The sequence below is a fragment of the Oncorhynchus kisutch genome, linkage group LG11 (genome assembly GCF_002021735.2).
Source record: "Oncorhynchus kisutch isolate 150728-3 linkage group LG11, Okis_V2, whole genome shotgun sequence".
In the NCBI taxonomy this organism is placed as follows: Eukaryota; Metazoa; Chordata; class Actinopteri; order Salmoniformes; family Salmonidae; genus Oncorhynchus; species Oncorhynchus kisutch.
In genome coordinates, this window is record NC_034184.2 from 26,786,646 (window position 1) to 26,803,204 (window position 16,559).

Consider the following 16,559-nt stretch of genomic DNA (forward strand, 5'->3'; position numbering starts at 1 on the left):
GCATTCTATCACAGTGCTATCCGTTTTGTCACCAAAGCCCCATATACTACCCACCACTGCGACCTGTACGCTCTCGTTGGCTGGCCCTTGCTTCATACTCGCCGTCAAACCCACTAGCTCCAGGTCATCTACAAGTCTATGCTAGGTAAAGCCCCGCCTTATCTCAGCTCACTGGTCACCATAGCAGCACCCACCCGTAGCACGCGCTCCAGCAGCTCTCTCTCACTGGTCACCCCCAAAGCCAATTCTTCCTTTGGCCGCCTTTCCTTCCTGTTCTCTGCTGCCAATGATTGGAACAAACTGCAAAAATCACTGAAGCTGGAGACGCATAACTCCCTCACTAGCTTTAAGCACCAGCTGTCAGAGCAGCTCACGGATCACTGCACCTGTACATAGCCCATCTGTAAATAGCCCATCCAACTACCTCATCCCCATACTGTATTTATTTATTTATTTATCTTGCTCCTTTGCACCCCAGTATCTCTACTTGCAAATATATCTTCTGAACATCTACCATTCCAGTGTTTAATTTCTATATTGTAATTACTTTGCCACCGTGGCCTATTTATTACCTTACCTCCCTTACCCTACCTCATTTGCACACACTGTATATAGACTTTTTCTACTGTGTTTGTTTATTCTACCACTAGGCAACCCTGGGGCAACAGGGTAGCCTAGTGGTTAGAGTGTTGGACTAGTAACCGAAAGGTTGAAAGTTCAAATCCCGAGCTGACAAGGTACAAATCTGTTGTTCTGCCCCTGAACAGGCAGTTAACTCACTGTTCCTAGGCCGTCATTGAAAATAAGAATTTGTTCTTAACTGACTTGCCTAGTTAAATTTAAAAATCCATGTGTAACTCTGTGTTGTTGTATGTGTCGAACTGCTTTGCTTTATCTTGGCCAGGTCACAATAGTAAATGAGAATGTAAATTAGAATGTAAATTAGAGCTATGCACATGGACAACCTGTGTAGCTCTAGCCCCCGTAGCACCCATCTGCTGTCTGAGAAATAAGTAGGGAAACAATAGCCTGGTTTCACATTGGTTTGTGCCGTCTTCAGGGCTCTAAAGCGTGACCATTTTGGTCACATATGCTACTAAATATTTTGCTGTGGGACCGGTCATTTATTTTGGAAGCAATAAAAAAATAAAACACCCAGTTAATATTTGTTGTAATGATTAGGCTTCGCTGTACCGTTGCTCACAAGTGCCCTAGAGAAAGAGAGAGAGAGAAAGAAGAGAAGAGTTGGCAGCCCAAGATGGGACCACCGGGCCCTGGAGCTATGTGTGCGCATTTCCCACCTCAAAACATTAGCCTACTGCTAATAAAAGTTGTAAAAGCACTCGCTAGTTTAGCTAGCTAGCTACAGTGATGAATAGCTACTGTAGATACAGTTATGGCGATTACTGAAACTGTGCAAAGCTGGTGGACATGGAAATGTCCCATTCTCCTGATTGATGGGCTGGGTGCCGCTTGTAATATAATTAATTGCCTTTTCTCTTCATTTCCAACGCAACAGCCAACTTTCAACTATTACTACGGTTGTTTCAATAAATCAATAACTAGCAATAAGTAGTTCAAAACGAGGTAGCCTACCTTTGGCTGGCTGTCATGTTCCAGTAAATGAGTTAATGATACATATTTCAACAGTGATTATTATCCCCCCTCAAAAAAATAGGTTGGTAAAAGCCATCAATTTAGCTGTAGACTAAACACACCCATTGCATGATCAGTGTTGAAAATGTGAATCATGCATCTCAATAGGTAAATAGTGCTCTTATAATGTAGAAACCTAATATTCCACCAATAACTTGGTAGACAGGTTTTTGAATCAACATTTTAGCTTTTTATAATAATCAAGTGTCGTTACAGGATTTTTTACTATTTTCTACATTCTAGAATAATAGTGAAGACATCAAAACTATTAAATAACACATGGAATCATGTAGTATTCAAAAAAGTTTTAAATATATTTTACATTTGAGATTCTTCACAGTAGCCAGCCTTTGCCTTAATGACAGCTTTGGACACTCTTGGCATTCTCTCAACCAGCTTCATGAGGTAGTCACCTGGAATGCATTTCAATTAACAGGCGCGCCTTTTTAAGTTAATTGAGGAATTACTTTAATGTGTTTGAGCCAATCAGTTGTGTTGTGACAAGGGAGTGGTGGTATACAGAAGAAATCCCTAAAGACCAAGTCCATATTATGGAAAGAAGAGCTCAAATAAGCAAAGAGAAACGACAGTCCATCATTACTTTAGGACATGAAGGTCAGTCAATATGGAACATTTCAACAACTTTGAAAGTTTCTTCAAGTGCAGTCGCAAACACCATCAAGCGCTATGATGAAACTGGCTCTCATGAGGACCACCACAGGAAAGGAAGACCCAGAGTTACCTCTGCTGCAGAGGATAAGTTCAATAGAGTGAACTGCACCTCAGATTGGAGCCCAAATAAACACTTCACAGAGTTCATGTAACAGACACATGTCAACATCAACTGTTCAGAGGAGACTGCGTGAATCAGGCCTTCATGGTGGAATAGCTGCAAAGAACAACTACTAAAGGACATCAATAAGAAGAAGATACTTGCTTGGGCCAAGAAACACGAGCAATGGACATTAGACCAGTGGAAATCTGTCCTTTTGTCTGAGTCCAAATTTTAGATTTTTGGTTCTGTGTCTTTGTGAGACGCAGAGAAGGTGAATGGATGACCTCCGCACATGTGGTCCCCACCGTGAAGCAGGGAGGAGAATGTCTGTGATTTATTTAGAATTCAAGGCACCAGCATGGCTACCACAGCATTCTGCAGAGACAGGCCCTCCCATCTGGATTGCGCTTAGTGAGCCTACCATTTGTTTTTCAACAGGACAATGATCCAAAACACACCTCCAGGCTGTGTAAGGTCTATTTTACCAATAAGGAGAGTGATGGAGTGCTGCATCAGATGACCTGGCCTCCACAATCACCAGACCTCAACCAAATTGAGATGGTTTGGGATGAGTTGGACTGCAGAGTGAAGGAACAGCAGCCAACAAGTGCTCAGCATATGTGGAAACTCCTTCAAGACTGTTGGAAAAACATTCCAGATGAAGCTGGTTGAGAGAATGCCAAGAGTGTGTAAAGCAGTCATCAAGACAAAGGTTGGCTACCTTGAAGAATCTAAAATATATTTAGAATTGTTTAACACTTTTTTGGTTACTACATGATGCCATATGTGTAAATTAATAGTTTTGATGTCTTCAATATTATTCTACAATGTAGAAAATAAAAACCCTGGAATAGGTGTCCCCAAACTTTTGACTGGTACTGTGTATATATATATTTGGGGCGGCAGGAAGCCTAGCGGTTAAAGCGTTGGGTCAGTAACCAAAAGTTTGCTGGATCGAATCCCCGAGCTGCCCTTGAACAAGGTAGTTAACCCACTGTTCCCCTGTAGGCTGTAATTGTAAATAAGACTTTGTTGTTAACTGACTCGCCTACTTAAATAAAGGTTCAATTTAAAGAATGTTTTAAAATGTATAAACTAAGCAATAAAAAAAGAAATGTTCCTTTTTCAGGATAGTAAAATCGTAATTCGTAAAAATCCAAATAACTTCACAGATCTTCATTGTAAAGGGTTTAAACACTGTTTCCCATGCTTGTTCAATGAACCATAAACAATTCATGAACATGCACCTGTGGAACGGTCGTTAAGACACTAACAGCTTACAGACGCTAGGCAATTAAGGTCACAGTTATGAAAACTTAGGACACTAAAGAGGTACTTCTACTGACTGAAAAACACCAAAGGAAAGATGCCCAGGGTCCCTGCTCATCTGCGTGAACGTGCCTGAGGCATGCTGCAAGGAGGCATGAGGACTGCAGATATGGCCAGGGCAATAAATTGTAATGTCTGTATTGTAAGATGAGTAAGACAGCGCTACAGGGAGACAGAACGGACAGCTGATCGACCTCGGGACAGGTACAGGATGGCAACAACATCTGCCTGAGTTAAACCAGGAATGCAAAATCCCTCCATCAGTGCTCAGAATGTCCGCAATAGGCTGAGAGAGGCTGGACTGAGGGCTTGTAGGCCTGTTGTAAGGCAGGTCCTCACTAGACATCACCGCCAACAACGTCGCCTATGGGCACAAACCCACCGTTGCTGCAACAGACACAGACTGGCAAAAAGTGCTCTTCACTGACGAGTCGCGGTTTTGTCTCACCAGGGGTGGTGGTCAAAGAAATGAGCGTTACACCGAGGCCTGTACTCTGGAGCGGGATCAATTTGGAGGTGGAGGGTCCGTTATGGTCTGGGCGGTGTGTCACAACATCATCGGACTGAGCTTGTTGTCATTGCAGACAATCTCAATGCTGTGTGTTACAGGGAAGACATCTTCCTCCCTCATGTGGTACCCTTCCTGCAGGCTCATGGTGACATGACCCTCCAGCATGACGATGCCACCAGCCATACTGCTCTTTCTGTGTGTGATTTCCTGCAAGACAGGAATGTCAGTGTTCTGCCATGGCCCGCGAAATGTCTGGATCTCAATCCCATTGAGCACGTCTGGGACCTGTTAGATCGGAGGGTGAGGGCTAGGGCCATTCCCCCCAGAAATGTCTGGGAACTTGCAAATACCTTGATGGAAGAGTGGGGTAACATCTCACAGCAAGAACTGGCTAATCTGGTGCAGTCCGTGAGGAGGAGATGCACTGCAGTACTCCCCCCCCCCCCCCTTTGTTCAGGGACACAATATTCCATTTCTGTTAGTCACATGTCTGTGGAACTTGTTTTGTTTATGTCTCAGTTGTTAAATCTGGTTATGTTCATACAAATATTTACACATGTTAAGTTTGCTGAAAATAAAATGCAGTTGACAGTGAGAGGACATTTATTTGCTAAGAGCTGGCAGAAAGCTGGTAGGTCTGCTGTTAGAACCAGTAAAGGCCTTTACCACTCTTGGCTAGCGGAATGACTTCGGCTTCCCTCCAGGCCTGAGGACAAACACCTTCCTCTAGACTCAGATTAAAGTTATGATAGATAGGAGTGGCCATAGAGTCAGTACCTTTCCATCTAAGTTGTCAGTGCCAGGAGGTTTGTCATTGAGCGATAACAAGTGTTTCACCTCTTCCACACTAACTTTACAAAATACAAACTTACAATGCTTTTCCTTCATGTTTTTTTTTATTTTTTATGCATGAATACGATGTCTCACTGTTCGTTGTTGGGATTTCCTGCCTAAGTTTGCCCACTTTGTCAATGAAGAAATCATTCAAATAATTGGCACCATCAAATGGTTTTGTGATGCCACCTGATTCAATGAAAGATGGAGTTTAATTTGTCTTTCTGCCCATCATTTTATTTAAACTACTCAAGTTTTTTTTCATCATTCTTTATATCATTGATCTTGGCTTCATAATACCGTTTTTGTTGAGTTTAGTCACATATTTTCTCAATTTGCAGTAAGTAAGCCAGTCAGATTTGCAGTGACTTATTAGCCACTCCTTTTGTCCCATCTCTTTCAACCATACAGTTTTTCAATTCCTCATCAATCCATGGAACCTTAACAGTTAACAGTCAATTTCTTAACAGGTGCATGTATATCAATTATTGGAAGAAGCAATTTCATAAATTCATCAAGCGCAGCGTCTGGATGATCCTTATTAATCACATCAGACCAACAAATATTTGTAACATCATCCACATAAGAGTCACAGCAAAATCTTTTCTATGATCTCTTTTACAATATTTTAGGCCCAGCTTTAGGAACCTTGGCTTTCCTGGATATAGCCACTATATTGTGATCCCTGCATCCAATGGGTACAGATACAGATTTAAAACATAGTTCTACAGTAATAGTAAACATGTGATCAATACATGTGGAGTATCTTGTTCCTGTAGTGTTTGTAAAAACCATGGGGGTTGATTTATACCTGAACCAGATTACAGACACTAGTTCAAGTGAAAAGCTTCCTCTTGAGTGGACAACTTGATGAAACTCAATCAATATTTAGGTACCCAACGAAAGGAGACCTCTCTGTTTACATCACATACACCATCAAGCATTTCATACACATTATTTAGATACTGACTGTTCGCACTTGGTGGCCTATAGAAACAGACCAAAATAATAGTATTTAGATTAGGCAGGTGAACCTGCAACCAAAGCACTACAATAACACTTGACATGAGATCTTCTCTAAGCATTACAGGGATATGGCTCTGAATATATATATATATATATATACACACACACAGCAACACCTCCCCATAAGCATTTCTGTCTTTTCTATAGATGTTATACCTTTCTATTGCTACTGCTGTATCATTAAAGGAATTATCCATGCACGTCTCAGAAATAGCTAATATATGAATGTTATCTGATGTTATCAAGTTATTGATTTCATGAACCTTATTTAATAGGAATTTGTTTTAACCTAGTTAAATAAAATAAAAACATTTCTAAGGCTACATATATTAATAGAGGCTATTTCAGCCCTTTCCTGGGTAGCGTCTCAGAGAAAGGCTTAACTTGGAAAAGAACAAAGCAAGTGAAAAGAAAAGAAAACATTCAACAGTCCATTAATCAGTTGGTGTGTGTGTGTAAGTGTGCGTGTGCTGCGAGGTTGAAGCTTCGAACCCATAGGCTTGGGTTCGCATAAAAAGGTTGGATGGAGACCTGGTTTCTAACATGAACTACTTGCAAGTCTGACATCCCAGCTCATAAAGTTATGCAAATAACAAAAAAAATGCTACTCACAGTTTGTTGCACATACAAAACAAATATTCGACAGCAAGGATCTTGATCCAGGAGGGGATTCTCTGCTGTTACCAAGAGAAGCTTTATTTAGCAAGAAGCGAACTACTTAGCTAGATAACTAGCTACTAAATTAGCAAACCAAATGCACAACATTTTAGACAGTTTACTTAATAATTATACAATATCTAGCTCGAAAATATTAATATTTAGTGAATTCCATACTGTAACTAGATCACCTGGTGCCTGCTGCACAACAGTGTGTGACTCACAAGGCGCCAGTCTCTTGTCATTGGGTGCTTGTAAACAAACACCATGTGACTGGTGCATACTGGTAAGCTTCATAATGAAAAAGAATGTGGCAGGTGAAATGAAGTACATGATATGCTTCATCTCCTAATGTATTGCACAAGTTGACTGCAGGTATTTATTTAAAAAGAAGCTACAAATATTCACATTTTTGTTTTAAATCAAAGAAATAGGTATTGACGGTACTGGAAAACTATCCCAAGGCTACTTCCAAATACCCCGGTATACCGCTCAAGCCTACTAATATATTATTAAAGATTAAGCTGATCGGAAAATAATGTCATCAGCTTTTGAATGACAACATATTTACTAAAACATTTAGCCTACTAATTGTTAACTGTGTAATAACAACTCAACACCCAACATAGAAACACCTATTACAAACCAGTCTAACACTATTACATACATTGAAGAAGTATGCAGTTTACAAATTCTAGCACATTGCCTTTGTTTCGCATTCAAGGGGGGCAATCATGTCTGAAACATTCAGAGTTTGACACCCTCAGCGAATGAAAAGGCAGGCAAATCAAACTCCAGTCAAGGCAACGCTCGTTTTCCAATCGCTGCGGTTCATTAGGAATATTAATGCTCCGATAAGCACACATTTATTCATGAAACACTGGGCAGGGGCACGGGACTTAGCAATTATTAATGTGACAGGACTCGGGCACAAAGTGAATCAATTAAACAAGAAGAATCCACATTTCCAGCACAGATAACTGCCTTAAGACGACGACAATTTTCGACGACGTGACAAAAAGAGCCTCCATTCAGAGGCCTTTCAAGGCCCTGACAGGTCAAGAAAAGGTTTTTGAAACAAAAGCACCTTCTAACCATCCTCTCTCCTCTTTTAGTTGTCAGATCAATTTTGCCAGTCCTGCTGCTGAGATGACTGAGAAAGCACCACCCCCCCTCCCCCCAGTCCATCCCTCTGAACCAGCTGCCACAAGGTGATTCTTCAGGTCCTGTCAGAAGGGTCTTTTATTTTATTTGGCCCCTGCATTAACATGTCACATTTATTGATCAGGCCTTTTATCCGGCCACAGCTTGGTACCAGCCAACCCATCTCTCTGCTGCTCTGAGTGTCTCACAAATGGCACCCTATTCCCTATATAGTGCTCCTATTTAGTACATAGGGTGCCATTTGGTACGCAGCTTGATGCTCTTACATGGTCTTTGATGTCCCTATGACATGCCAAACCACATAATGCACATAATGTGAACATATTAAATTGCACTTAACGCAGATATGGCAAAGATGTTGCTCCTCTCACATCTATGACAGGTAGCTAACTCTACCAGCTCTCATGTCAGAATTAGATCAATCCATGTTTCTCAAATTTCACATTTTGTGGGAGGAGGAACTTAACATTGAAATAACTGATAACATGGATGAACATGTTACGACTTAAGCTCTATCAACTCAATGTCTTGGTAAGAATTCTGTTGGAAGAATGTTATACATGTCTTCATAACACCTAAACTGAAATCAAAACACACTGGCTCCCAACACCCATTTTGGAGAGAATGCGGGCTATAAACGGCGGATCACTCACCTATTTTTTGAATCTTACTGGGGAGAAATAAGATCTAACATTGGAAAAATAATGGGTTTTGACATGGAACAAAACATTCATTTTTTTTGTACTTGGGTGAAATACCTGATAATTTACACACTAGAGAAAAGTACCTACTGGCAGTCAGTAAAAAGGCTGTCACTAGGAAAGACCCTCCCACCTTTACACAATGGGTAGACATTACATATAGTATATTAAATAAATACACTATATGTATGACCTTTGCTTTAAGAATACGAGGCCAAGAATACTGGGAAAAAAGGGTTTCCTACCTGAAAATTGTCCAATTCCAAAGATTGTTACGGTAACTAATCTGATGTAAGTGAAAAGAAAGTATATAAAAAAATAAAAGTTGAAGTTGTTCCAAATGTGTTAAAAGTTAACCTTAAACATTTGGAGTTGATGGTTAAAGTTAAGTTCAGGCTGATGCTTATCCCCATCCGCAATACCCGTCCACAACGCCCTAACAAAACCGAAACCTACTTTAAGGTAAAAGCACTCACTGTTGTCCCTAGCGGCCGGTTTTTCACGCCATCAGACATGGATGGACGTCAAATGCAGACTTGTAGGAGTTGAATGTGCTAGTTTCCGATTGAATGACGATGCCAGACAGGCACAATGTAAATTCAAAAAGGAAAACTTGAAAATCATAATGCCTGGCACTAAAACGGAACCTTTTAGAAAGAACAGAGTGAGTCATGTCTAAAGAGGGTCTCCATGGTCTCCAATGGGCACATTGGGATCTTTCCATCTTAATCCATATAGGATATAAGATATATTGATATATGGTGGCAACATGACTTTAAATAGTACAGGACATACATTGAACAAAAATAGAAATACAACATGCAAAGTGTTGGTCCCATGTTTCATGAGCTGAAATAAAAGATCCCATACATTTTCCATATGCACAAACAGCATATTTCTCTAAAATGTTTACAGAATTTGTTTACATCCCTGTTAGTGAGCATTTCTCTTTTGCCAAGATGGGGATGGGGGGGGGCTGTAATAAAGCCCCTTTATGGGAAAAAAAAGTGTTCCGATTGGCTGGGCATGGCTCCCCAGTGGGTGGATCTGGCTCCCAAGTGTGTAGGCCTATACCCTCCCAGGCCCACCCATGGCTGAGCCCCTGTCCAGTCATGTGAAATCCATAGATTAGGGCCTAATTTATCTATTTCAAATGACAGATTTCCTTCTATTAACTGTAACTTAGTAAAATCTTTGAAATTGTTGCATGCTGCATGTATATTTTTGTTCAGTATATATATATGCATATAATAATTTATAAAGACTTGATTACATAGTGGTATCTTCCTTAAAAATGCACTATACAGAAATTGCTTGGGAACAGATCTACCACTTCTTAGACTTGCTTTCAACAGGAATGAAAAATCTAGAACTCACATTTCTATGCGAATTTGGTCAGGTCACCCAAAATGTTATATATTGTAGCTTTAATAAGAGATGTGACCTACCACAAAGGTCCACTCACAGCACCACTACACCATTTAAGGCACCACTACCACTCAAGGCAACACTGTGTCCATGATAGTATTCACGACTCATCTCAGCTCATCTCCTACCTTAGCTGATTGAAGCTGAGATCTAGCCGTCTTGTCAAGAGTCCATATCTTTCTCCAAGGTACTCTGGGATGTCCTCACAGTCATGTCCAATATAGGAAACCTGTGGAGCAACCACAGAGAGATGCACCGTATTTAAATGAATACACAACATGCAAATGAATAGATTACAGCACGGAGAGACTGGAACCAGAAATCGGCCAGGGCATTTCTAACACACAATCCCATTTTTTTCCTTGACAACATGTGCCCATTTTCCCCCCCTTGAAGACCCCATTATTATTCAAATAATGATTATTGTGTGCAAAAAACAACAACATTTTCTAAAGGCACACTGGACAAGCCCATCTGGCATCTGCACAAATTGCCCTGTGGCCAGTCCGTTTCTGGGTTAAAGTGAGTAAGAATAGCCTAAATAACCTATGGTGGAGTGCATGTGTGTATGAGCTCATGGAGCACAGTAGGTGGTGTATATAGTGAGTGGTTTACCTTGTTTGTGACCTGAGGTAGGGTTGGGTAGGGTTATCCAGACTTTCATACAGCTTCTGTACCATACCGGGGTATACAGTATGACTGAATATGCACACACGGGGCGCTATTTGACGCACAAAACAATTTAGGCAACATGGATCTTAATTCAGGAGGGGATTGCATGTCTCTGCTGTCACCAAGAAGCTTGATCTTGACATCTAGCCACTTAGCTAGCAAATTAGCAAACCAAATGCATAGCTGGAGCCCTGAGCTGGATTTATTTGACACATCTTAGATTTCTTATAGATATGCATAACTTATAGTTAGTTATAAGCAGTGGTGTAGAAAACACCCCCGCAGCCACTGCAAGGCGGGGGTCCCCCCACCACAAAAAAAAAGAAAAAAAGAATAATCATACTATCTGTATTTTAAATAACCTGGTACATCGCCCAAGCCTAACCTGAGGACTTGTAAAACATATGACACGAAAAACCACACGTTCTCTATCAGACACGCATCCAATAATATTAGACAGTGAGTGTCTTTTCATTCATTTGATTGCTAGGTCAATGTGAGAGACCTTCCAGGTATGATACTTGGTAAGTTACATTGTCACTTTCATTTAAACATGCTCTGTAACGTTTCAGGTACAGTTGCAGGATAGTGACCTGCCATGTGTACACAACTATGTTCAGCTTCAACACATTGATAAAAACTCTGAGTAGTTTATAAAGCTTTGTCTGTGCAGCTGCTGTGACGCGATTTCATACTTTTTAAAATTTGTTGCATCCTACCACTACAGTCTCTTTTATTTGTGTCACATGACAGTAGCATAGCAAATTGTAGCCCTTCTCATGACTCCACGTCCATTTTGATTAGCTGAGGGGGTGCTACGATGCTGAACCAAAGCTCATTCTAAACGTTGATACGCCTCTTTTGTGATACGGTTTTGGAAACATTTGAAACAATACCTTCATATCAGCGAGAAATTATTTTCAAAAAACAAAAGGTAAAATTTCTACACACCTTTATAGGGTTAAGCCTTCTGCATGCTTCGGGTTCGGCTGGTGCCTATCCGAACTCAGCTAAGCGAACCAAACGTATATGCACATCCTCCCTTAAAAAGTAATTTGCTTGAAAAACAAGAAAAAAGCTAGAATAGTATTGTTTGCCCATCTTGAGACACCGTAGCCAGTATACACTTCCTCAAAAGTCAGAATTCATCTAAAATAATTTGAGAAATTAGTCATTAATTTTGACGTTTTTGCAGAGGAGATATTAGTCACGCATTTTTACATTAACTAATATGTTTGGTGCAGTATTTGTCAAGGGAAAAAAATGTGAATGGAAACTATTAATCTTTTGCTGAATGGCAACAAACACTTAATTGAAGAATCCCTACAGTTGACCAAACAAAAATCAAAGGGCGTAAACTTCAGCTTGCCTCTGGAATTTTTTTGGTGTGCACGAACAACCTTTAGGAAGAGTTTGAATTATACTGTGACATTCAGGGGGTTCTCTATTCTTTCATGGTTTGGCCGGCTGGGATTGTCCTTGTCCCATTGCGCTCTAGCGACTCCTTGTGGCGGGCCAGGCGCCTGCACGCTAACTTTGGTCGCCAGCTTTTCGTCGTGGTACGGCTGGCTTCCGGGATTAAGTGAGAAGTGTGTCAAGAAGCAGTGCGGCTTGGCGCAGTCATGTCTCGGAGGACGCATGGCTCCCAACCTTCGCCTCTCCTGAGTCTGTACGGGAGTTGCAGCGATGGGACAAGACTAACTACAAATTGGATACCACGAAAAAGGGGTTAAAAAAAAGTTTCCCCTTTAATGTGGCATGAACACAGTCAGTCATGATGTTTCTGATTGTCAAACAAATCACTTCAAAAAGTAGGCTACCTGCACATGTTAATTCATTCCAGCATCCAAACAGGGCACTCACTGTGCACACACCCATTTGATATATGGAAAGATAGATATGTTACAGAACACCAAAAACTGTAATGACATTTGCCGATTGTCATTAGGTTTACACTCTTGAAGCTTGAATTAATTGATGTGTCTCGCTGACAATAGGACCTTTTTGTAGAAAGAAAAGTCAGGACACCTGAAAAGGGTCTAAAAATACAGGACCGACCCAGGATGACAAGTGCAGCCACATGAAATTAAAATGGTTTAAACCATGACACGGAGGTGAGAGTGTTCTTTTCATTTGGAATAAGCATTGATTTCCATATTTACCACCATAGCAGTAGACTACAAATTGCATTTTAAACAAATAGGTATATGGTTAAATTAGCATTATTTAGAGATCCCCAAAGTTATCCTTTTGTTGAATTTAGGTGGTCTTATCTCTCATCAATTGGTTACTAACGTAATTAGAGCTGTAAAAATAAAGGCTTTGTCATACCCGTGGTATAAGGTCTGATATACCACGGCTGTCAGCCAAACATGAGCTATTAGGCATGCTGAACACCTGTTTGTAACAGAACGACAGCCAAAAACGTGTTGAACTGAAAAGTAGCCTACTGTCGGTTGAAATTGTGTAAAAGCCGGTTAAAAACAGTGTACGTGTATATTTAGCATTTGTGAAATTATTTTGTTGTGATATAAAAGTAGAGGGCATAACGTTTCTAGAACGGTACCGCATTTGAGAATCGATGTACGTTTAGATTAAGTATTTGGCTGTATTGGCTGCCAGTGACAGTTTGTCTCTGAACATAACATAAGGTCCTTGGACAGGTTAACCTAACAGGTTAAGGGTATGCTCGCAGTAGGCTACATTCTTGGGCTATGCATAACGGAGGCAATGCAGCATAGCCTACCAAAAAAACACGGAACACACTAAACAACATACACTCTGAACGACAAACACTGACAACTATATGGCTTACTATTCCTTTTAAATCACATACAAGAGACATGAAAACTTTTTATTTGAAATAGTTCACACTTACTTGAGTTCCATTCATTGACACCATTGAGTCGCTGCATGCCATAACTCTATCTGATGATGACAATTCAGCGACTATAGGCTACCTCTACGGAATAACCTAACAATCGGAATGGAACTGGCACATGTCCTCTTGTTTAAAATAAAATACACTTTACTTTCATTAGTTTTCCAAAATGTCACTGTTTTGGTTGGTGATTTGCACTACTTGATGCGTCTAATTTACTACTTCCGCGTGATTCCTCCGAATCAGCAGACCTAATACGGAAACGCGCTAATACTGAAATGGGCCGTCAGTAGTTACCACAGTCACAAAGTCATAATTATGTCTAAACCCTGCCTGTTTGTACAATTTCTCTTCTAACGCTAACCTTAACCACACTGCCAACCTTATGACTAACTGTAACCTTCAATTGAGACCAAAAAGCAAATTTTTGTTTTCATAGATTTATACGATAAGCTATAAACTCTTTTGTAAAATGACTTTGTGGATGTGGTAACTAATGACAACCGAAATTATGGCCGCATGCGTTTGGTTGTCATTAGTTACCACAGCGTCAAAATTGGCTGGCATATCGTAAACATTCATCAAGACAAATGTAAGGTTATAGTTAGGCATAGGTATTGCAGTGTGGTTAAGGTAAGGTTTACATTCAGATTTTAATAAGATACATTTGAGAAAAACTGCGATACGTGGCTGCGGTAAATCCGTTGTGTCACAATGTTTCAACTTCTATTGGAGAGCTCAAAACTAGGCCGTGCACTAGTGAAGATTTTAAGAGTTAAATAATGGCTAAATCAAATATTAAAACTTCTCATCAGACTCCGCAGACAGCATGTAGCCTAGGAGTTTAAAGAGATTACATTTTGAAGAAGAACGCATCTGGAACAGGTGGAGGGGACTGATAGAATCAAAACACTGTACGCCTAATCCATTCACATCAGTACAATCATATAGTAAATCCTCAGTGTTGTAGAACACAAAACTTGCTCCAAATCGACATATGAGATTTACACTTACTTGATAACTGTGTTTGCTTGCTTGGTGTTTACTGGGGCAGACACTGCGCCAGAACGAATAACTTGGAAGGGCATTTGAATTCAATAGGCTGGCCCGTTTTTTCACGGGATTTCCTATGCGTGCACGCGTTAACCCTTTTTTAAATGGGTGTAATAGTAAAGACCATAGACAGCTCGTGTGTTTCAAGTGTGGGGAAGCTTACAATTGATCCTACAATGTCTACCGATCTGCGTGCCAGTTATGATTATTTTTAGATGCACAATTTCATGGAAATGTTTCATTTCAATAAACATGTTTCCGTTTCTCAAAATCATTGTCACGTGGTTAATCATAGAAATCTAAAGTAAAATTCAAAAAAATCTAAAGGTTAAAATTAGACTATGGAAAGAGCATTAGCCTCTGCCATACTGACACGTTGATACACTTGTGATTTGATCCATTAGCGGCTAAAGAAATGAGAGCATAGAACTCAGAGATGGAAGTTATTGGCTATCATTAACTAAGTAAAATACATAGGCCTAAAGCCGACAAAATGAAAACAGTATATCCTGATGAAAATTCAGGTTATGTCAATCTTTCTATCTGTCTTGACTTGAGCTATTGTTAGTGAAGTTCAATTGTATCAAATCATCACAGGGTCCAGACAGAAGTTGTCGCTAACTTGCAACATTTTATCAACTAACCTATTCCGGGCTCTCAAAGTTTCCTCGGCTAGTGAGCTCGGGAACGACAGCTGTTTTTTATGACGTTTCCACTGGATATATGGGATCATCAGATCATGATATTTTGCTCTTTCACACCGAGACTTGGTGATTATCAAGACCGGGAGTGTTGGAAAGATTTATCAAATACTGAGGAACTGTCATTCCAAATGTATGTTAAAAAAAATGCGTGTTCGAGGCGAAGAAAATATGTGTGGTGTATGTGCTGAGTTAAGACAATCAGAAATAAGACTGGCAAAATGGGCACGATTATGCATGCAATCTGGAGAGAGACGCACCATATCTTCGCCACACACCCCTCCCCTTGTTGATGCAAACGTTTAAATTATACTCAAGACACATTATCTTCACACATATTTGAGATGCTTTTCACTGACAGCCACAACTCAATCAGCTAGACCTATTGCCACGCAAACACGCCTGCGATTTGAAACAATCCACCGCAATTTGTTTTAAATGATGTAGCCCATGTAAAAAAAATACGTGTTTGAAGCTGTCTGGCCAGAAATAGTATGACATGCCATACTCTTGGTCGGGACAGCATCAGACACATGGTCTACACATACTGAAACAGAGGGGGCTGTTTCGCTCGCTTGGATGCTTTAGCTGAGATTGATGCGGCTTTCTTTCGATGCGGGACTCGGTCAAATAAATGATCAATATTTAAGTATTTTATTTGGACGGGCAAGGAGATACGGTAGTTCGGGCCAGGCCCTTAAGCCTCGTCCATAACCCCGGCCCTGTACTGGGGTCAATTGGTATCAGCTGGTAGCCTGATTCGGCAGCAGTTGTGATAAATGAATTAAACTGTTTGAAGTAGGCTCTATGCTATACCTGAAACTAGGTTTGTTAACCACATATTATCTAAATGTTCTATAATTTTAAGCTGAATAGCTGAGAGATTTTGCTGACAATTGTGACAGCCTACCATGCAATACTGAAGCCACATATTAGTACACATTTTCTCTGTATGCCTACCTAAATATTGGGAAGATAACATACTTAATGACTATTCCCGCCACTGGCACAGGTTGAGTAAAGTTCATGGTGCACCCACATAGAATTTGCTATCCATTGATCTATATATCTGTCCGATATGTATATATATATATATATATATATATCTCAGTACCAGTCATACACCTACTCATTCCAGGGTTTTTCTTTATTTGTACTATTTTCTACATTG

At 40.3% G+C, this 16,559-nt stretch overlaps 1 protein-coding gene across 1 annotated transcript in view; it reads right to left on the bottom strand.

Moving 5' to 3' along the window:
* Nucleotides 1-13,896, bottom strand: part of lrmda (leucine rich melanocyte differentiation associated) — a 375,202-nt gene extending 361,306 nt beyond the window's left edge. Inside the window, exons 1-2 of the mRNA XM_020495368.2 lie at nt 13,632-13,896; nt 10,210-10,310 (exon numbers count right to left, since the gene is read on the bottom strand). Coding sequence (XP_020350957.1) covers nt 10,210-10,310; nt 13,632-13,673 — 143 coding nt within the window. The 5' untranslated portion in view covers nt 13,674-13,896. The remainder of the gene's footprint in view (nt 1-10,209; nt 10,311-13,631) is intronic.
* Nucleotides 13,897-16,559: the final 2,663 nt, after the last annotated feature.